The sequence below is a fragment of the Fundulus heteroclitus genome, chromosome 24 (assembly GCF_011125445.2).
Source record: "Fundulus heteroclitus isolate FHET01 chromosome 24, MU-UCD_Fhet_4.1, whole genome shotgun sequence".
Lineage (NCBI taxonomy): Eukaryota > Metazoa > Chordata > Actinopteri > Cyprinodontiformes > Fundulidae > Fundulus > Fundulus heteroclitus.
The window spans coordinates 27,188,195-27,210,547 of record NC_046384.1 but is presented as its reverse complement, the minus strand read 5'-3'; the positions used below and the strand labels follow the sequence as shown (position 1 = coordinate 27,210,547).

The window sequence follows — 22,353 nt, the reverse complement described above, 5'->3', positions numbered from 1 at the left end:
CTTTATGAGGCATTTGTGCATCACATAATTTATTTAAAAAAATAGTTTCTTGGCACCACAGCAGCCAGCCTCTAAGAAGCATTTGATATGCGTAAATGTAAATTAAATTACTTTCGACAATCCCAGCGCACAAGCAAAATCATTAATAAAGTAAATTGGACTCATAGTAAACCGGCTGTTCTCCACTCCCAGTCTGTGTCATGTGTGGTTTGCTCAATTCCAGTCCTCTGGCCCATTAGTAGGTAATGCACAAGCCAAGCCCATTGTCGTTCTGTGGTCGTTTCAGCTGTTTATTTGTTCAAACTTGGCTTCAGGCGCCACAGTTTTGGTTTATTTAAGACATCATGCATGCACTACACAAAACTTTAGAAAGTTTTGCATGTTTTTTCTGCCTAACATATGCTATTCTTAGCAATATGTATAGTGAAAATGATCTCTATGTGATATTGGACGTAACTATTTCTAAATATCAAGCATTTTCTATTATGTTTGTTCCACTCATTTATATCCTGGTGTGTTAGGTTCATGAGCATTCCTTGATTGTTCTCTCATTTTTCACCTCAGTTTCTGACAAGAAATTCCTGACTGCCGCCCCAATGCAAGAGTCCTGTTTGCTGCTGTCGCCCTACTGCAAAAGAGTCCTGTTTGCTGCTGCCGCCCCACTGCAAAAGAGTCCTGTTTGCTGGTGCTGCCCCACTGCAAAAGAGGCCTCTCTGCTGCCCCACCACAAAAAAACAGAAAACTACATTAGGTGAGATGTGGAGGTGTAAGGAATGTTATGTATCTCTATCCAGTAGGTTTGAGCTAGTAAAATCAATCAATCAATCAATTTTATTGTCAACTACAACTTGCATTGCAGTCGAAAATTCAGTTCCAGTACAACCGTCCATCACATACACTTAACAAACATTTTGGGGGAACGATTGACTAAGGCCTTGTGTTGCCAAGGAATGCAGCTAGTCGGCCGCTGCTACATCAGCGCAGCCGTTAGGCTGCCCCGGACATTTTGCCCACAGGGCGCTGCCCTTGAAATCTGTTGAAGGAAGATTAAAAACATGGGGGAAGTGGAGTGTAGAGGTTTGATCTTGGTGAGACCACGAGGAAAGTGCTATTTCTTACGCTGATATTCTCCGAACCAAAGTTACTGTTTCCACTGTCAATGTCCATGTAATTGAAATAAATTCACTCCACAACGTCTTGAAATGAAACCTGAAGTTTAGTGTTTTCTTCTTTGAGCTTACAAAACGTACATGAACTAACAAAACTATCCTATAATCAAAATAAAAAGGGTTTAAAGTCTGTCGTAAAGTTAAAGAGCAACAGGTAAGAAGACTGTTCGCTTCCACGGTTCCTTGTGTTCTGCTAATAAAAGCGCGAGAGCTATGGAAGCTGGCTCGTCAGTCCTTAAAGCGACAGTACACGTTTTTAATTCAAAATCCAAGTAACCTTACAAACATGAATTCTTATTCTTTTAACTTTGTAGATGTAATATTTATCATTTTAATCATGAAAATATATCTATCCACGAAATTAGAAATTCTAATTAAATTATTATCTATCTTTTTAAGCATTTTTAAGCGATTTCTATTTATTTAAACTAAAAGTCCACTTTGGCCGCTACATGGAGGGAGAAAAAAAGAGAAGAATTTATCATACCCTAACCTCTCACGATACAGTATGAGAAATCCTACACAAAAAACCTCATTGCACAAAAAGGCAGAAATAACGAGACACATAATAGCAGAAGGAAAACATTTGAGATTTGTCGTGTGTAAGTCCATGAGATAAATGTAAGTCAGTAGTGTGTACATGTTGTGTGGAATTCTGTATGTCCATGAGTGCCGTCCCTCCGGCAGGCAAGTGTCCTTGATGGAAAGTCTTTATCACTTTCACAGCCAGCTTGACGCCTCCACAGATGTCTTGCAGGGGGGGGCAGGGGGAGTAGGTCTGTGAGATTTCACCATAACAACGCAGGGGAGAATTTAGATAGTGGAAAGTCTGATTTAAATACACAATTTGTTTTGAGAACAAGCTGAAAACACTTTTTCCTTCAGCAAGTCTTTTCATCACTGGCTCCAGGGTCCAATTTTCCAAATTAGAGAGCTTGTTTTCGCGTCTTCACATCCAGATGTTATCCCATCTCGCCCCTTCCAACCAGCTTGTCCAGGTTAATGTTCTGTTCATTCACCACCTTAGTGATCGTGTCATATGCTGCCGGTAGCCTCATCAAGGCCGAATTAACCACCAGCAGTCGCTGAAGTTGCTGATACATCAGAAATCCCCCAAATCCAATAAGGAGGAATCCAAGAATCATAAATCCAGCTCTGTTTTTCAGCTCTGGAGAGAGCTGTTTTTCAGCTCTGGAGAGAGCTGAAAAACACAACTGACCTCGAAAGGAGTCAGAAAATAAAATAAATAAATAAATAAATAAAACATATTAGACTACAGCACCATCATAGGCTGCACTACCCATGCCTACACAGAAAGTGCCCATGTACTTTTAAGACATTGGAATGATCTTCACATTTTTTTAAGTAGAGTCCATCCTAAACCAAAATCTAAGGATCATTTGTCCACTTACAGTGATCTGCCCACTGAAAAGGATTATTTTTTACACATCGGCACTCATTTGAAGAGAAATTAAATTGTTGGTTGCATGTTTGAAGGTTGTAGTTTTCACACAAATGTATACGGAACATTTCACTCTCACAAGAATAGGAAACACAACCAAAATATATTGGAAGATTTTAAGACAGGTGTAGTTACAATCACTGTAGATTTACAGGAAGCTTCAAACAGACCATGCATGCTCGAGTAGTGATGTGGATGTCACTACTTGCCTGAAGTCATTGAGCTCAACTTTGCGGCAGCTTTGCTCAAGTGGGAGCATTTTACACATGTCCCAGGTACATTCCTCCAAGATGACTTCTTGGAGGAATTGCATTACTTGCTAAATTCAGCAACATTACCCCTCTCCGTTAACATTCTAGAGAGTGTTTTTCAAAAACATAGCCCCACAACTGACAAGTCTGTGACAACAGAAGTAGCCACTGCTCTCTATACATCTAACCCATTGCTCAAAGCTTTATGGAAAGGTGGTATATTGAGCACATCCTATCTCCGAAAACAGTTTTACAAAGATAGCTTTAACATTGTGGAACCCATTGAGTACATTCTGGATGCAAAAGACAAAAAAGTTTTCAGTATCTACCTGAAGTCTTTGCAGCAGCTATTTGATAGAAAAGATGTGGTAGACAGGGTAGTTGAAAACAACAAAGGATTCCAGAGTAGTACAATCACAGGTAAGCAACATGCATACAGATCTTCTCAGGATGGTTCATACTTTCAACAAAACAGTTTTCTGTCAGGAAATGAGTTGAGAATTTTGATAGGTTTATACATAGATGATTTTAAGAAATGCAACTCGCAGGGTTAGCTGGGTTTAATGAGAGCTTTTCTGGTAGGTATATCTGTAGATTGTGCACGGCAACAAGAACAGACATCCAAACAAAACAAGTAAGGTCAGGTGCATTCACACTCGGGACAGAGACCATAGGACCCATGTTCTGTCACTTTTTAGTTGACGGATGATTGATGACCCTTATCAAACCTTATACGGCCCCTCCCCCACTTCCAGAATGACCCTTATCAAGCCCTTATCAAACCCCGTTCTAGTTTAATTGACCTTTAGGTGACCCCCACCCCACCCCCACTTCCGGCCCCTCCCCCACTTCCAGAATGACCCTTATTAAGCCCTTATCAAATCCCGCCCCTTTTAATTGACCTCCACATGACCCCCACCCCTCCCCCACTTCCGCCCCTCCCCCATTTCCAGACTCCTCCCCCACCCCTGGAGTTCACACCCACCCATACTTCCCCCCCCCCCCCCCCAGTCGCATCTCTCATAATATAAGGCCCTTTTCTCAAGCATGGATAGTCATTGAATCCTTTTCAACATGGAGTTCGAAACAAGCAAGTTTGAACCTATCATTTCCGACACACCTGTCACGACCTACAACTATCAGGACGGTGATAGGCAAGCTCAACAGACCCCTCGCAAGGTTATGCTGTCTCTTTGCAGAACTCAGATGCCTCCAACCCTACCTCTGCAAGAAGAATGGTCTTTGGAACCCTATGGAGCTTGCGGTAAATGGGGATACCTCTTCAAGTACGAAACCGGCGAAATGTGTCCGTATCAGCTGGATCAAGAAACCGACAAGCTGCAAACTATCCATTCCTTGTGCATGCTAACGTCAAACGATTGGGCTGTTCTGAGACTCGTCATGCTCCGCAAACTAAACCCTGAAGATACGTACGACGCAGGCCCCAAAGACGTGACATACCCCGTTGTGAATCTAGAAACCCATGACGCAATCAAGGATTCACCCGTTGCTAAATGCCGCAAGCGGGCTCATCAGGAAACCGAGGACGGAATCATGGATTCACCCGCCACTAAACGCTGCATGCGGGCGTTGACCCGCCTGAACGAGACTGACACAGATTCGACAAATAGGATCTTCTCAGCCATATGGCAATCAAAGACGGGGGTTACCGGCCGATGGTTTTTTTCCGCGCAACTCTGGGACAAGCTCAAGATAAAACAACCCCGGTTATTTTTGTGCTCGACTATTATAATGCAGACTGCGGTGTGTTCAGACCCTTGTTAACCATTCCCTTCGACGCATGGCGTGACAAGATGACTGCGATAGCAGACCGGATGTCAACGCTGTTTCGCGACTGTCGCAACTGGAGAGATGTATTGGGGGTCAAGAAAGTGCTAGCCTTTTGAGCCCGCCCCCTCACAACAGCCGATACCGCCCCTTCAACGTTAACCACACCCCTTCTCAGTATATATTCTGATCGGGACTCCATGCAACTTCACTGACCAGACTTTTAGCATCTGAAACCATGAGCAACTACGTGGTTGAAAGAACTACTGCTTCAGCATCATCGCAGAATGGCTCTCCGGACAGCGACAAATTCTTCCTGGGACCGTACCACCCTCCTTCACCCTCGCCAACCCCTGAACCCTCTTCTTCCGAAAGCGACACAGACAGCGAGAGTCTTCTGACGGGGCTGCAGAGGCATAACGTCTACTGGTCCAGGCCCCCACGAGGTGTGAAACTACGGCCCGAGTTCTTATTTTTTTCAAATAAGAATTCCGGACTTCCAGCCAGGCTTCCGGCCATGCCCTCTCTGTCAGAGACCTAGGAGGAAGATTCACAAGCGATGAATCTTCCACCCTCCCCGGACCCTTCTCAGTCTGAGTACTCACAGCTCCAGGACTCGCAACTTCCCTCCGGCCAAGGAGATCCAGCCTCCCCGGGGGTATCCCAGGACTCAGAACTTCCCTCCGGGCAACCAGACAGTGACGAGGGCTCCAATGAACACGACGGATGCAGCCGTTTGACCTGTGAGTTCTCACAGCTCCAGGACTTGCAACTTCTCTCGGGCCAAGGAGAGACTGACACCGGGACGGATGAATACGACGGATGGATCCGCTTCGGCTTCATCAGAGCGGTGACAACTGTGGTGCACCATCTTTTGAGCGCCGCCATCGAAAAGTACATGCGTGATAAATGTTACGGTTGCATTAATGACCGTCCTAGTCAGAAAGACCATGAATGTTTGGAGCAGCTTGAGGACGGGTTCTTTGAAAGCAATTACTATGGTGTAATGCCGGTGCTTTGTAACGAACGATTCATTGATGCTGTTCAACAATTTTTAGCCGCTCGCAACATCCATCAAGACAGTAGTGCAGTCAACGCTGTTGCACAGGCATATCTGTATGAATTGACAATGGTCAAGCGGGTGCATGACCCCATCAACGAGGTGTATAATCAGCTGGTTCAAGAAAACTATGAATTAAAAGATCAACTTGAAGCCATCACGCAGTACTGGAGGGGTTGTTGAAACCAATGCATGTATGTTTTCTCTGGTCTTTCTCTTTAAATATTAAAGTAGTGATTTCTACATTGAGTTTGTGATATATTAAAGTAGTATTTTCCGCAATTAGTTTATGACATCGTATTAAAAGAATGTCTTTCTTTTTTATCTAACCAATGAGTGTTTTTTACACTGAGTTTGTGATATATTAAAGTAGTATTTTCTGCAATTAGTTTGTGACATGGTATTAAAATGAATCTCTTTCTCTAAATATGAAATGATTGTTTTCTACAATTAGTTTGTGATATATTGCATGTTAATAATAAAATATATAAAAACCCGAATACAGACGTCTTTTCCTTCATTCGGCATCACTACATGTATGTGGGAAGGTATGGCTGAAGAAAAGTTAATGAAGCGGGTATATTACACGCCTTCGCACCCCGGCTCTTTCGGTGGGGTAGATAGACTACAGAGAGCTATGGAAAGTGAAACCGGTGAGAAGGTACCGTTTGAAAAGGTCCGAGACTTTTTATCAGAACAAGATGCTTATTCTTCACATAAACCCGCAAGAATAAGATTTCCTAGAAATAGAGTGTTTGTCACCAGGCCTCTGAAACAGTTCCAAGCCGATCTTTGCGATATGCAGAGTTTGTCCGAAGAAAACGACGGTTACAAGTATTTATTAACCGTTATCGACGTATTCTCGAAAAGAGCCTATGCCAGGGCTTTAAAAAGGAAAACTGCATCTGACGTCGTAAAAGCTTTTGAATCCGTTTTAAAAGAAGCTTCAAACGGACGATGGAAAAGAATTTTTCAACAAATCATTCAAAGCGCTGATGGATAAAAACGGTATTGAACATTTTTCCACGGCTAGTGAAATAAAAGCGTCGGTGGTTGAGAGGTTTAACTGTACGTTAAAATCAAGAATGTGGAGATATTGCACCGCAAACAACACTCTCTGATATATAAACGTGCTTCAGGATCTGGTCAAAAGCTACAACCACGGCTATCATTCAAGTATTAAAATGGCACCTATCCGAGTGACCGCTAGTAACGCTTCTGTACGGGACCAATTCCGAACGCTGCACAAAAGTCAAGATGACGTTTAAACCAGGCGATCATGTCAGAATCTCTAAGGTGCGTGGCGTGTTTGACAAGAAATATGAACAGAGTTTCACGGACGAAATCTTTACGGTTACAGAAGTGCTACAACGATCTCCACCCGTCTTCAAACTGAAAGATTTAGACGCCAGCCTCAACGTCTTTAAAGATAATAACATATCGAGTTTCCGCGTGGATTTAGCAGAGCATATCAATTTACAAGGAGAATGGCAAGTGGCATTGACGGAGGTTTCTTATCCACACACATGGCATAGCGTCCCCTCAGAAAATGCTTACTTCGAATGGCGTAAAGCGAGCGAGGAACAAGTCCATCGCATACAAATTGGAAACGGATACTACAGCAATATGAATCAGCTTGTCAAAGAGATTGAAGCTCATCTGAGAAAGATAGATTCTGATATTTATTTAAAGGTCAACCGGCTCGCAAACATACTCACCTTCCAGGCCGGCGCTCAGTACCATCTACGTTTTCATGCTCCACTGGCCTACATGCTCAGTGCGGAACCTGGAGAATGGATCAAATTTGATCACTGGCACGCCCCTCACCCTGTAGATTATAAGGCAGGTTTCTACCACCTCTATTTTTACAGCGACGTCGTTACGCCGCAAATAGTGGGAGACGCATACGCGCCCCTCTTGCGAACAGTTCAGGTCCAGGGCGTGTTTGGAGATATTATCACGCGGACCTTTCATAACCCCTACTATCTCCCTGTTGCCAAGAAACATATTGAAAATATACAAGTTGAAATTAAAACGGATCAAAACACCCCGGTAAAATTTACATACGGAAAGTGCATCGTGAAACTACATTTCAGACCCGTTGCTTCACGCAGAGCGTTCAGGTGAAACGGCTCATGCTTATAAAAACACACGATTGTGACAGGAATCATTCATAGCTGTGCAACCAGTCACACCGACAACGTTGCAGCGTTCTAAAAACGTGAGGAAGAAGCGACGACAATCGAGAAAATATGGTTTTCTTGAGAGAGGACCCACACCGTTTTATCCCTTACTACCAGAACCAGGTGGGGGGCACTTTACCTGGCTTCTATGGCGCCCCTGTTATGTACGGCCGCGGGATAGGATCTATATTTTCAAAATTATTTCGTTTCGTATCACCCCTATTTAAATCTGGCTTCGCTATTGCTAAACCGCATCTGAAAAAGGCTGCCACAAACATCGCCTCGGACGTCATAGGTAAAGCTATGACGAAAATAAGTGGCTCGCACGAGGGTGTGAATAACCAGGAGGGGTCGGGGGTTATGGTTTTGTCAAGAAGAGCTAGAAAGAGACCTCCGGGGCAACATGTTGGGCGTTCACAAATAGTTGTGCCGCGCAAAAAGAAGAAATCAGTCGGCAGGAGCAAAGCAAGAGGGAGGAAGTTCGCCGCACGCAAGGATATATTTAGCTGAATTATTTTATTTCAATAACAATCAAACTTGGCTCTTTTTCACTGGAAATCATCAGAATGTACGCTTGCGGACACAACTATCTATCGAAGATAAGCTGTACACCGAAATATTACCCGTGTCAGCGATTACAGACACTGGGCCTATCGAGTTCTTTATCCCCGGAGATGGAGAGAAATACTTGAATTTGAACGATACTTTGCTGCACGTCTGTCTAAAAATCACCAACGCAGACGGAAGCGACCTGGCTAACGACGCTGCCGTCGGGCTCATAAATTACCCGCTGAATACAATGTTTAGTCAATGCGACGTTATTCTGGGGGATAGGTTAATTTCCCAGAGTAGCGCGACTCACCCGTACAGAGCAATGATTGAAACTTTGCTCAACTACTCAGAAGACACGTTAAAGAGCCAATTTAGCGCGAGCCTCTTTTACAAAGACACAGCAGGCGCTATTGACTCAATCGTTACGACCGACGGTCCAAATTCAGGGTTGAACAAGAGAGCCTCTTTCACCACTAATTCCAGAGAGTTACACCTGATGGGGCCGCTTCACGCAGATATTTTCTTCTGCGAAAGACTCCTCTTGAATTCTGTTGACATGAGGGTTAAACTAACCAGAGCCAATGACTCTCTCATGGGACCGCGTGATTCAACCTTCCGACTGAAAATTCTGGGTGCTTCGCTTTTTGTGAAAAAAGTTTCAGTCTCCCTGGCTATCCGACGCGGGCATGCCTCAGCATTAATGAGAGGAAACGCCCTCTATCCTCTTTCGCGTGTGAATGTGAAAACGTACTCCATCCCTGAAAATTCCAAGATATGTACTCAGGAGAATCTCTTTTTGGGAACCATGCCGAAATATGTCGTTTTAGGTATGGTCAACCACGAGGCATTCACTGGAAGGAGAAGCATGTGGCCTTTCAACTTTAAGCATATGGATGTGGAATATTTAGCGCTCTGCAAAGACGGCAGACAGGTCCCTGCCAAAGCGTTTTAACCTCAATTCAACAACGGTATTTCAGTCAGGGAATATTACAACATGTTCACCGCTACAGGTCGTCATTTAAAAGACCTTCCTTTAAGCTGTTTGTCTTTAATCTCAATCCGAGCGAGGACGCAGATGCTCTCTCACCGGCGTGCAACGGCAATTTGAGACTGGAAATGAGATTCAGAGTTCCGCTACCTCACACGACCACCCTGATTGTGTATGCGTGTTACGACTCAATTTTGGAAATCGACTCAAAAAGGCAGGTCTTGGTGGATTTTTATTAAAACATGAATAACCACAAGATCGAGAGTCTGATGCCTCACCTGTTGGGGGACCTATTTTGCGGCGTTTGGGCATCTGATCAGCTTCCGTTACTCAAACGCACGTACAGAGGCCCCGCCTATTTTATCATCAACACTCATCCTTCACACATGCCTGGAGAACACTGGCTAGCTCTGACTTTGGAGTAGAATGATGGAGCCACCTTTTTCGACTGTTACGGATTTCCCCCGGATTTTGAATTTTATCCCTCGAGCATAGTGACATTTTTGAAAGAGAGATCCTCGAAAATATTGTACCATGATCGTCAACTTCAAGACACTCTATCCCTCGTGTGCGGTCATCATTGTGTTTATTATCTTTGTCATAAAGCCTGCGGGCTATCGATGCATAATCAGATAATCAGATTGATTTGTTTTGTCTCACAGAAACCTGGCTACAAGAGGACTACGTTAGTATAAATGAGTCAACCCCCTCCAGTTATTCAAATTTCCACATTCCCAGATCTGTGGGAAAAGGAGGAGGAGTGGCAACTATCTTTCAGTCTGATTTATTAATTAGTCCCAGGCCAACTAATAATTACAGTTCTTTTGAACATTTAACCCTCAGTTTCCCTCATCCAAACTGCAAAGCAATAAAACCTCTTCTGTTTGTTGTTTTGTATCGTCCACCAGGCCCTTACACTCAATTTTTTTGGATGAGTTGTCAGATTTCTTATCTGATTTGGTGTTAAATACTGATAAGGTTATTATAGTGGGTGATTTTAACATCCATGTTGACACTGAATGTGATAACCTTAGTGTAGCCTTTAAAACTATCCTAGATTCAATTGGTTTTGCTCAAAATGTGCATGAACCGACGCACTCTCGGCTCCATACTTTAGACCTTGTTCTGACATATGGCATTGATTGTGAAGAATTAACAGTATTCTCTCACAACCCTGTCCTGTCTGATCATTTTTTAATAACATTTGAGTTTAATCTAACTGAGTTCTCCACCCCCAAAAGAGGGTTCCATTATAGTAGATTTTTATCGGATAATGCTGTATCAAAACTTAAAGAGTCTGTCCCCTTTCTAATATCCTCAGTATTGCAGAAATGCCCTGTAGATGGCAGCATTGCTGTTTCTTCCCATTCACAAATCGATACCTTTGCTAACAATGTGACTTCCTCATTGCGTTCTGCATTAGACAATGTAGCTCCCTTGAAAAAGAAGGTGATTATTCACAGGAAGCTGGCTCCTTGGTTTAATTCAGAGCTGCGTTCCTTGAAGCACAATGTTAGGAAATTGGAGAGAAAATGGCGCTCTACACACCAAGAGGAATCCTACTTAATCTGGAGGAACAGACTATTGTTGTATAACAAGACCCTCCGCAGAGTTAGAGCAGCATATTGTTCATCATTAATTGAAGAGAATAAAAATAATCCTAGATTTCTCTTTAGTACAGTTGCCAAACTTACCCAGAGCCACAGCTCTGTTGATCCATCCATTCCCTTAGCTCTTAGTAGTAATGATTTTATGGGATTCTTCATAAATAAAATTGATGCCATTAAAAATAAAATAATTGGCATCCTCCCAAACATGATTACCTCGTCCTCAGTAAGTGAGGCAGCATTGGAGGAATCCTTAGAATCTGCGCAGTGTCTGAACTGTTTAAAAGCAGTAGAGCTTTCTGAGCTATCTAAAATTTTAGCTTCATCTAAACCTTCTACCTGTATGTTAGACCCAATCCCAACCAAGTTGTTTAAGGAGGTATTCCCTCTGATCAGTGGTCCTATTTTAGACATGATTAATCTATCCTTAGTAAATGGATATGTACCACAGGTTTTGAAAGTAGCTGTTATTAAACCTTTACTTAAGAAACCTTCTCTTGATCAAGATGAGCTAGCAAATTACAGACCTATACCTAATCTTCCTTTCTTATCTAAAATTCTTGAGAAAGTAGTTGCTAATCAACTTTGTGAACATTTACAAAGTAATGACCTACTTGAGGAGTTTCAGTCAGGCTTCAGAGCTCATCATAGCACTGAAACAGCTCTGGTGAAGGTCACTAATGATATTCTCATGGCCTCAGATAATGGACTTGTGTCTATACTTGTCCTGTTAGATCTCAGTGCTGCGTTTGATACAGTTGATCACAATATTCTCCTACAAAGACTTGAACATACTGTAGGGATTAAGGGAAAAGCATTAGGCTGGTTTAAATCTTATCTGTCAGACAGATTCCAATTTGTTCATGTTAATAATAAATCTTCCTCAAACTCTAGGGTCACTTGTGGAGTACCACAGGGTTCAGTCCTTGGACCAATTCTATTTACTATATATATGCTTCCGATTGGCAAAATTATCAGACAGCATGGGATTAATTTCCACTGTTATGCTGATGATACTCAGCTATATTTATCCATAAATCCTGATGAATCCAATCAATTACTTTGACTGCAGTCATGTCTTGATGACATCAAAAGCTGGATGACTTTAAATTTCCTGCATCTAAATTCTGACAAGACCGAAGTTGTAATCTTTGGGCCAGAGTCCTCAAAAAATAAACTTCTTAACCAATCACTTAATCTGGGTGGCATTAACCTGGCCTCTGGTAATAAAGTAAAAAATCTTGGTGTTATTTTTGACCAAGACATGTCATTTAAATCCCATATTAAACAGGTTTCCAGAGTTTCCTTTTTTCACCTCCGGAATATCGCCAAAATTAAAAACATTCTGTCCAGGAGTGATGCTGAAAAATTGGTCCATGCATTTGTTACTTCAAGGCTGGACTATTGTAATTCTTTACTATCAGGAAGTCCACAAAATGCAGTTCAAAGCCTTCAGCTTATCCAAAATGCTGCAGCAAGAGTTCTGATGAAGTAGAATGGGAGGCAGATCCTTTAGCTATCAGGGTCCTCTCCTGTGGAACCAACTCCCAGTTTTGGTCCGTGAGGCAGACACCCTGTCTACTTTTAAGACTAGGCTTAAAACTTTTCTTTTTGACAAAAATTATAACTAGTGGCTCATGTTACTCTCAGCTACCTTTATAGTTTTACTGCTATAGGCTTAGGCTACTGGAGTATATCAGGATCTAATTTTCTCACTCTATTGAGTTCTACTGTTCTTCAATTATGCATTATGTGTTGTCATTTCTGCTTTAACTTTCTGTTCTCTCTCTTTTCTCTTCATAGTAGGTACACCTGGTCTGGCATTCTGTTAACTGTGACATCATCCAGAGAAGACGGCTCACCCGCTACTACCATCTAATGTAGAACAGATTACTAGATCAATGTGTGCTTCTGTGCTTTTTTGTTTCTCTTGTTGTGTCTCTGTTCTGTCTTCTGTAACCCCAGTCGGTCGAGGCAGATGACCGTTCATACTGAGCCCGGTTCTGCCGGAGGTTTTTCCTTCCCGTTAATGGGTGGTTTTTCTTCCCACTGTCGCTTCATGCTTGCTCAGTATGAGGGATTGCAGCAAAGCCATGTACAATGCAGATGACTCTTCCTGTGGCTGTACGCTTCCCCAGGAGTGAATGCTGCTTGTCGGGACTTTGATGCAATCAACTGGTTTCCTTATATAGGACATTTTTGACCAATCTGTATAATCTGACCCAATCTGTATAATATGATTGAACTTGACTTTGTAAAGTGCCTTGAGATGACATGTTTCATGATTTGGCGCTATATAAATAAAATTCAATTGAATTGAATTGAATAAAATATTGGCTACCTACGACGACGATGTTTATCAAAATGATGTCATGGTATTTGATTTTGTGAAAAAATATCAACGTTGTATCAAAAATAGGGCCTCATGCTCGTTTAATCACGGAACATGTTCTTTACAAATGTTTAAAGATTGGGTTCCTCCAGCTGACCTTGTTTCATTAGAGTCAGATATCTCTGCAGCAGAGCGTTGTACCTTTTATTTTTTTCATTAGAACTCAGTCCCTGTTCGTTCAGTATTTCCCTCATTTTAGAATCCAAATCCTCTTCAGCCGTCTGTCTGATAGAAGGCGCTGACGGAGTCAAACGTTTGAACTGATGCGGAGAGACGAGATACATCTTTTGGGCCGTCCTAAGAGACATTTTCTCATCTCCTGATGAGACCCCCAACCACCTCTCCGATTAAAGGGGCCACAACGCTTAGCAGGGGTAAAATAAACCCGCCGGTTTGATTTTTCAGAGCCAGCTGCTTGCGTTTCAAACCCGTTCTTTTATCGGCAAGCAGTCTGATGATCTTTTTCTGCTTTTGTAGTTTTTTTATTTTGAGCGGGAGATACTTTAACGTTACCTTTTAAGATATTCAGAGCTATTTCACACAATGCTTTAAGAAAATCTGGCGAGCAGTGAGCAAGAATGTCTTTCCGTTTCTGTGGGGTGGCATGATACAGAGCTCTGAAAAGTGGTGCGTTCCTTTTTATGCGTGTCGACATGGTAAATTAATTTACTTGGGTACATACACAGCCGGCCACTGACCAGGGAGCATTCCCGTTCTCAGTCTTGAAAACTCTCCATAAAGAACGTTTTCTCTGACGGGAACATCTGACGGGCTAATATATTCAGCTGCAGTTTATCCCTGGGGTTCTTAAACAACACCATATAATTAGTGTTTAAACTGATGGTGCGGCTGTACTTGCCTTGATGAAACACATTCTGAGTCAACATCATCACGCTCATATTTTTATGATGCCGGTATTGGGTGAAAATCTTGACCACTTCTGGATGGTCCGAAGCCTGGAAAATTACATCGTCCAATATAACCAAATGATTCTAATCAGGAGGAAACAGATTTTCATTATCAAAAGAATCAGGTAGTCCTTCGATGAATTTAATCTTTTTATTCATTCTCTGCAATTCAGAATACATACTTTGGAAACAGGTGTAAATCCAGACTATATTTACAGGTACAACATCCATAACATGGTTACAATTTTGCAAAACACTTTTAACAAAAAAGATTTTCCACAACCACTCGGACCCACTATCAGACATGAAAAAGGGCTTTTGAATCTAGGGTCAAATTCAATCTCCTGTGTTTCACCGGAGAGCGACATTGTTCTTGGTTAACCTTTTTTAGTAACCAAAAAGGGAGAGTTGTTCCGTCAGGAAAAAGCCTTCTCTTGTCATACACCACGTGGAACTTTTTCTGAAATGTGGCATTTTGAAGCTGGAAGCTTGTTTTATCCCTCCTGATGGTATGCTGCGGAGCTTCTAACACGCCCCCTGTAGACCCTTGCAGATAACCTTCTACCAGCTCTTTCACGCTGTCAAAATTCACCCTCTCACTGCATTCCTGAGTTTGAGTGATGCCTTTACATCGCATCACAACTTTTTTCTGTTTTTTTGTCTGGTACGCGTAGCTTTTGGGGCCTGTTGAAACAAATACCCGTATGGTAGCACCTCCCAGCTCATCCATTAAATCCCCCAAATATTTCCCCAGCTTGAGGGAGGTCTGACCCGGTTTAACCACGTAGATCAGGCTGTCTGTGTCAATGTACAAAACGCGCTCCTGAAGTGGTTTGAGACAGGTGAATAGTTTCAACCGCGCGTGTGCCGTGGTGAACGCCGCGATAAACACATTATTCACCTTATTGGGCGGAGAGATGCATCGCTTGTTGTATTTCCATTGAATCATACACATGTCATCGTTCAGAAAGTGAAAGTAGCTCACAGCGTATTTACCTGAAAACAGGAAATTAAAAAACTCATCGGAGTCTCTCACAATGGTAGTTTGAGCCAGGTCATTTCTCTGTGCAAATTTCCCCCAAAGACTGTTCAAACACAGTTTAGCCACTTGCCTTTTAGCAGGATTCACTTCGATTTTCTCCACATCCAGCTGGATGCCTTGGTTCAGTTTGTAGTCTGCCACGTATTTTAACCTGCTCTCCTCATCCGTAGCTTCAGCGGGGAAACCTGAAGCTTCCTGCTTACCCTTGAGAAAAGTGTGGATATACGGTTTAAAGATTGAACTGCTCTGGTTCTCAAAATGCCAAACTTCGGTGATTTCAGCGACGGTGTAACCGAGTTCCAGAGCTTTGTTGAATTCGAGGGTTACCCATACCCCAGTCAATGCTCTCTCTCTGTCAGAGTGGCTGCATGGGCCTGCCTGGTAGTTCATTTCGGCGCAAGCACGGCAGAGAGTAAAGACAAGTTTACCGGTAGATGTCTTGTACGGCAAAACGGGAAAAAACAGACCGCGGAGTGGAAACACAGTTGCCCTGATGAACCCGAAATAGTTACGCGGATGGTCAAAATCTTTGCAAATGATTTTGGGGTGGCTGAGAGGATAGGGACAGTTTGCATTCACGTACGGGTACAACAAGGTGAAATCTACATAATGCACCGATTCCTTCTCCTCCGCTGTGTACAGGAGTCTGAGAGCACAAGTCCTCCCACCGTACAGCGCTTCTCGCGGGGAAAGAGGCTCCGGTGCATTGAAGCATTGTAGAAACCTTTTGAGACCCGGGTGCGACTCCTTCATTAAGATCCAATTGTGCTCCCACATAACCTCTAACTTTACGCCATAAAGCGATTGCAATAACCCGGCTCTCTCCAGGGTAGCAGAGTGAAAAACTTCAAAGCAAACACCCCTGAGAGGACAGGTCTGGTCGGGTGGAACGCAGGTGGGACACCCGTGAAAAAAACACCCGTTGAACTCAAACGCGATTTTCACGCCTTCAAACGTAATAAGGGCCAATTTTCTTTTCACCTTTATTGAGCGCATGCTGGATGTCGATGCCTCGTTCCTGAGCTACCCATTCTAACCACTGAATAGACGCGTTCGAACATGTTTTACATTGTCGTCGGTAATCCACCGGGGAGGGGATCGCGAGAGTGTTAGGAGGTAGAAAATTGGATGTGTAAACATTCATACACGCTGAGGCAATTGTGATGCACTTTAAAGGATCCACGTTTGTCTCTTTAAAGAACTCTTCTCTGAATTTCACACAAGCCTTGAAAAGAATCTCCACATCATTTTGACAATAATAAAGAGCTTCTTTTTGAAAGTCAAAGCTTCGTTGTACCAAGTGTAAAACCGATCCTGTTCAGCGGGGTTCATGCGGTCTACCGCGTAGAAAATGGGGGGAGGAAGCGGACCCACGTAGCTTAAAGTGTTCTCAGAGGAGAACAAGTGAGGGAAAAAGCCTTTAGAGTGATCGGTGAAGCCCAATGCTTTCGGCATTTGGCTAAGTTTCATAGTAAGGAATGAAAGGCTATCGATGAATTTCAGAGCGTAATCAGGCTCGGTAAAACAGAGTATTTTTCTTCCCTGTGTGATGAGGTATGGCTTAATGCCCAATTCAACCATCACACTCAGAACCAAGTAAGAGTCAAACCCACGCAAGCAAAAGTGTACCCTTTATAATGAGGTTTTCTAAAATGGAGCAGAAAATCCCTAACGCAGTTCAGACCGTAAGAGTACAAAACATCTCCCGCCAAAGTTTTTGTGTAGACAAGGAATGGGATGTGTCTCCCAGTTTGATCTGTAAAAGTTTCAAAATCGTAAAAAAACAGTTTATTTCCGAGCTGACGGTCTGTGAGTGTGGGTTGAATGTAACACCAGTGCTCGTTTAACGTTACATCAACACCGCTGGGGACTTTCTGACGACAGACAGTGCATTTTATCGAACAATCGTGAGGTTTGCTGTCTCCGTCTGTGGTTAGATCATATAGCTTTTTACACACAGGACAGAATTTAGTGGTTTCGCAGTTACTCACATTCTTTCTGAGGTTAGGTCTCAATCTGGGCTGTTTATGCCTATCAAGGCAGAATGAATTACGACAGATTTGTTTACAATCTGTGCATTGTACAGAGTTGTACTGCTGCAGAGTACATTTTGGATCGAGACAAACTGAACAACAACCCTCGCAGTTATGCCTGTTGATGTTTTCGAAACCGTTAAAGCAGAAGTTGCAAATGTACTTAGAACCGGTGAACCCTGCCAGGTTCTTAATGCCGTAATAATGTTTTTTGAACAGAAGCAGAAAAAGAGGATTTGAACGATTGGAAAAGTCAGTCTGGAATTTACGAAGCAATGCTTCCTTTCCGTCTTTATAGAAAACAACGATTTTCCTGTTGACAATCTTTTCAAATTTTTGCAAGTCGCTGAAACTGACCGGGGTTTGCTCTGTGAGCCCCGCCGTGCGTTACCAAAGTACGGCTTGCTGCCCGGCTTGGGCATCTGTAAAAGCAGGGTTACACAGATGGGCTAGACTGATTGAAAAACAAAGCTGATCAGAACGATTGGCGACGATGTACAAATGTTGACGTTTTTTACGAATAAGTTCACAGTCCAATGATTTCTTGGCTTTACGTTTGACACCTCCATGAGGGTTTCTTACAACCTGAATGATCATTTCTAAGTTGTTTAGATCCGGCAATTCCGCGTTTGACTGCGTTAGCTCATCTAAAAATTCCAGAAATGCAGGCAGAATTGAATCACGTTCATCATTTACCTGAATGACCGCGTGATGAGAAAATCCTTCCCCGCTCAGTTCTAGTTAAATAATGTCGTTACGAGAGGCCAAATGAGCAGCTGACTCTGCGAGCTCAGTGAGAATATGATACACTTGTGTGTAAAATTCAGCGGGGTTGGGAGCGTCACCGGCTCACGAGGCAATGACGTTGAAAGGACGTCTTATTTCTGTAACATTGAAACCTTCTCGCTCTCTCTGAGTTTGTTGGGTATGTTCAGAGCTGTTTACAGCTCGCTCTCCATGACTAGTGCATGGTTGATTTGTTTGATCGAGTGTGGGGAGGTCGGGTGCAATGAGGATTGGCTGATGAGGCTGGTTGGATGAGGGATTTTGCGTAGCAGGATTCAAAGAACCTAAGGGATTATGTTCATCGTTTTCTACAAGACTACCCCCATGTTGCTCATACTGAGCATTTGTAGGATTAGGGCTAAATGTTTGAGAGAGAGAGAAACGTTTAATTGATGGATCGCTTGTTCTAACCTGGACGGAGAATGTTGCGCTACATTGAACGAACCAGGCACATGCTGAACAGGAAGATTTTGAAGGTTGTTAACCATTTGTGTGATTTCGTTTAAAGCATTTGTAACTTGCTGTTGAAACTCTAAGGAATTATTCTCAGGTGAGTATGGTTGAGAGAAAGAATCGTTTAATCGTTCGATGGCTCGTTCTACAGATAGTAAACGTTCAAGATTCCAATCCGGACCCTGAGTTCTGAGGGGGGAATTTGGGGTTAGATTGAGAAATTCGGTTGCAGGGTGTACAGGGAGATTATGGAGTTCATTCACAGCTTCAACAATTTGATACAAAGCATTTCTCATTTGCTGACTACCCATGTTTACAGAGGTCACAATTTAAAAGGTTAACTCTACTGTAGCGTCGAGATCTTGGCGTTTTCGTCCAGGAGAAAGATGCAGGTTCTCATAAGCTCCTCAGCTCTCCGGTGGTAGTAGGTTCCTCTACGGCCCAGTATGGAATTTGTTGAATAATCGATGCAAATTCTGTAATAGAACGGAACAACTATAAGCAGGAAAAAATAAAACATTCATTTATTATATTATAAGCTAATTGTAGAAAAAGGTAGTTTAATATGTGGAAAGAGATGAAAATATAATGTTTTATTATGTCATGAACTAATTGTAAATACAGATATTTAATATAACATGAATGGGGATTTATTATACAACAGCCTAATTGTAGAAAAAGGACGCTTTCATATATAGAAATAGGTGAAATACATTGATTCATTATGATATAATAAAGAAAAGAAGGACGCAGGGTGTTTATTCATTTTATTATACGGCAGCCTAATGGTAGAAAAAAAGTCATTTCATATGTGTAATGAGGTGAAAAAGCAATGGTTCATTATGATATAATAAACTAATTGTAAATACAGAGATTTAACAAAGAAGGACACGGGGATTTATTGATTTTATTATTTATTGTACGCCAAAGAAATTATTTACCCGCTGCAAGCCTTCGAATGGTAACCACTTTTGTGAAGAGTTTCGGAATTACGCTCTGGATTTTCTCGAGGGTAGAACTTAGTATGATGAGACTGAGTCTTTTACTTTTTCTTCTTAAGGACCGTCTTCTCCGGATGGTATCAGGTGCTGCGAAAAAATAAATAAACTTAAATTTAAAAATAAATATAAATAACTAAATAAAAAAATACAATTAAATAAATGAGTAAAAACAGCATATGGATGAAAAGTGAAGAGAGGCCGAGGAGCAGAGGTCTGATTCTTCATCAATTTGAGGGGGGTTTGCAGGGTCTACCTCCCCCTTGTCTCCTCCTGCAGCGAGGGGGCCTGCTTCTGTAAGCAGAGAGAGAGAGAGAGAGAGAGAGAGAGAGAGAGAGAGAGAGAGAGAGAGAGAGAGAGAGAGAGAGAGAGAGAGAGAGAGATTTTGAATCGTAAAGAAAAGTAGTTTAAACTTTAAGACTGTACATAAAGAAATAATAAATTAATTATTAAATTAATTAATAAAAAAGCTGTATTACTCACCCTGTGAAGCGGTTCCAGGGTTTTCTTCATCAGTTTGAGGGGGGTTTGCGGAGTCCACCTCCCCCTTGTCTCCTCCTGCAGCGAGGGGACCTGCTTCTGTAAGCACAGAGAGACAGAGCTTTTTAAACGGAACCTGTATTTGATTGCACAGTTTAAGACTGCGACAAAGCAGATGCACCGAAAACTAAATATATAAATAAAATAAAAAAAACTGTATCACACGAGGGGATCGAACCCACACATAACCAGACTGAAAACTGCTTGTTAACACAGTGCGCCACATTAATGTACCACAATCTGCTCACCATATGATGCATGCTCGTCTTGTGCCGTCTGAGGCAAAGTTTCAACGCTCAGTGTGACTGTCAATGGCAAACAATGACAACATGAAACGGGGCTAAATATAAAATCGATATATAGTTTCAGAGTTATAAACAATAGTAAACTCACGAAGCCTTGGGTTTGTTGATGGAATCGTTCCTTGTGGTACAACCGTTTGGACCCGGTTGTTTTGCAAGGTGGGTGGTTTTGCTGGTGCTGCAAACAGCTGGTGAGGTTGAATGCTCGCAACCGGGGAGTGGAGGAAGAGAGGTTGGCGAACCGGCGGTGGTGTAAGCAGGTCAATGACTTCAAACGGTTTGTGTTTAGGGGTGGAAAAGTCCTGGCGGGTTTTGCTTTTGGAAGGACGGTTTTTGAGTGTAAGTTTGTTCTCTGAACAAACTTCTCTGAACGGTTTTTCCTTTTGAGATTGATGGGCTCCATATTGCATGTATGGATTACCACTCGTCTCATCAAAAAATCCTAAAAGAATAAAAATAAAATGGTTAAAACAACGCATTAGTGTTTTTAAACGGATATATAAAAATGAAAGTAAATCCTACCGTAGATCGATGGTGTTAAAACTAAATTTTCTTGCTCCACACCTGCGAGGTCTGAAAAATAATTAAACATATATTGTAATACAGCCGAAAAGCGTAAGGGATTCCTAAGACGTCATAGAAAGGATTCCCCCACCGTGTATTCAACATATCTCCTAAACAGAACTCTGACAGAGGGTTAGGATATATTGATTAAAAAAGATAACTTACTGAAGAAACGTATCCCATGTTGTGGTTGAGCGGGTGTAGAGCAGTAATTGGAGTTCTGAGCATTAGTGGTGATCCGTGAAGAAGACGCTTGTGACATGCTGTAGTTTCACCCAGTGTCTTGCATCGAATGGGGAGCGAGGAGAGGTTTTTTTATACATGTCTGGTACTGAGGGTTGCGTTTACCGAGAGAGTCGTGACTTTCTGATGGCGTATTGATTTTTACTGACCGTATTGATTTTTACCGAGATAATCTGAAACTCTTGTTATGTTAAGGTAGATAACGAAACCGTTTCTCGGGGAGACAGGATGGGGTATGTATACTTAGCTGTGTCTACCTGTCTGTTCCCTGAGGTGACCTTGCAATGCCGGGTTATGCACTGAGCGCATTGTTGTTTTTACTGAGATAATCTTCAAACGTCTCAGGGAGACGGCTCGGGAGCCGTGTTTACCTGTCTATTCCTGAGATGACCATGAAGTGCCAGGTTATGCACTGAGCGCATTGTTTATTCTACTGAGATAATCTTCAAACCTTGTAATATTGAGGAAAATAGCGGAACCGTTTCTGGGAGAGGCATGTATACACAGCTGCGTTTACCAGTCTGTTCCTGAGATGACCGTGAAATGCCGGGTTATGCACTGAGCGCATTGTTGTTTTTTTTTGTTTTGTTTTTCTGAGATAATCTTCAAACGTGTCGGGGAGACGGCTCGGAAGCCGTGTTTACCTGTCTGTTCCCGAGATGACCGTGAACAGTCTGCTCAGTATGAGAGAAACCACCCGTGTAGGAAGACACATTTTCTTGTCAGCTGTACTACTGAAGGAATCGGTAAAATACATTTAGTATATTATGACTAAAGATTAACGATTAAGGATTCCCCATTTCAGCGTATTATTTCTGCACAAACGGTGCGAGAGGGAGTTTTTTTTTCTTTCTTGTGATCGTATTCACCAAAGCTTACGTCTGATGGGTATGCAGCTCTGCATGAAGATTGAGTGTGTATCATATAAATTAAATAATTGAATGTGTGCAAATGAAAAAAATAAATAGTATGAATTACATAATTAGACATAATAAAATAATCACGATAGTAAAAGTAATGATGAAATTAATA

General features: G+C 42.3%; 1 protein-coding gene across 1 annotated transcript; it reads right to left on the bottom strand.

The window, feature by feature from the left end:
- Window positions 1-18,809: 18,809 nt before the first annotated feature.
- Window positions 18,810-21,359, bottom strand: LOC118557913. Its single transcript, XM_036128393.1, has 7 exons — window positions 21,244-21,359; window positions 21,037-21,087; window positions 20,606-20,956; window positions 20,461-20,517; window positions 20,156-20,251; window positions 19,616-19,966; window positions 18,810-19,150 (listed from the first exon to the last, which is right to left on the bottom strand). Exons 1-6 carry the CDS (start codon window positions 21,338-21,340, stop codon window positions 19,827-19,829), a joined length of 792 nt encoding a protein of 263 aa, XP_035984286.1. The 5' UTR covers window positions 21,341-21,359; the 3' UTR covers window positions 18,810-19,150; window positions 19,616-19,826.
- Between the last annotated feature and the right edge of the window lie 994 nt (window positions 21,360-22,353).

Bases quoted from the DNA above. Each gene is read 5' to 3' on its own strand.
- LOC118557913 (XM_036128393.1), bottom strand. From the start codon at position 21,340: ATGTCACAAGCGTCTTCTTCACGGATCACCACTAATGCTCAGAACTCC. The intron at 20,957-21,036 runs GTAGGATTTACT...TTATTCTTTTAG, and splicing joins TTTAACACCATCGATCTACG to GATTTTTTGATGAGACGAGT. The intron at 19,967-20,155 runs GTGAGTAATACA...CTCTGCTTACAG, and splicing joins CCCTGGAACCGCTTCACAGG to AAGCAGGCCCCCTCGCTGCA.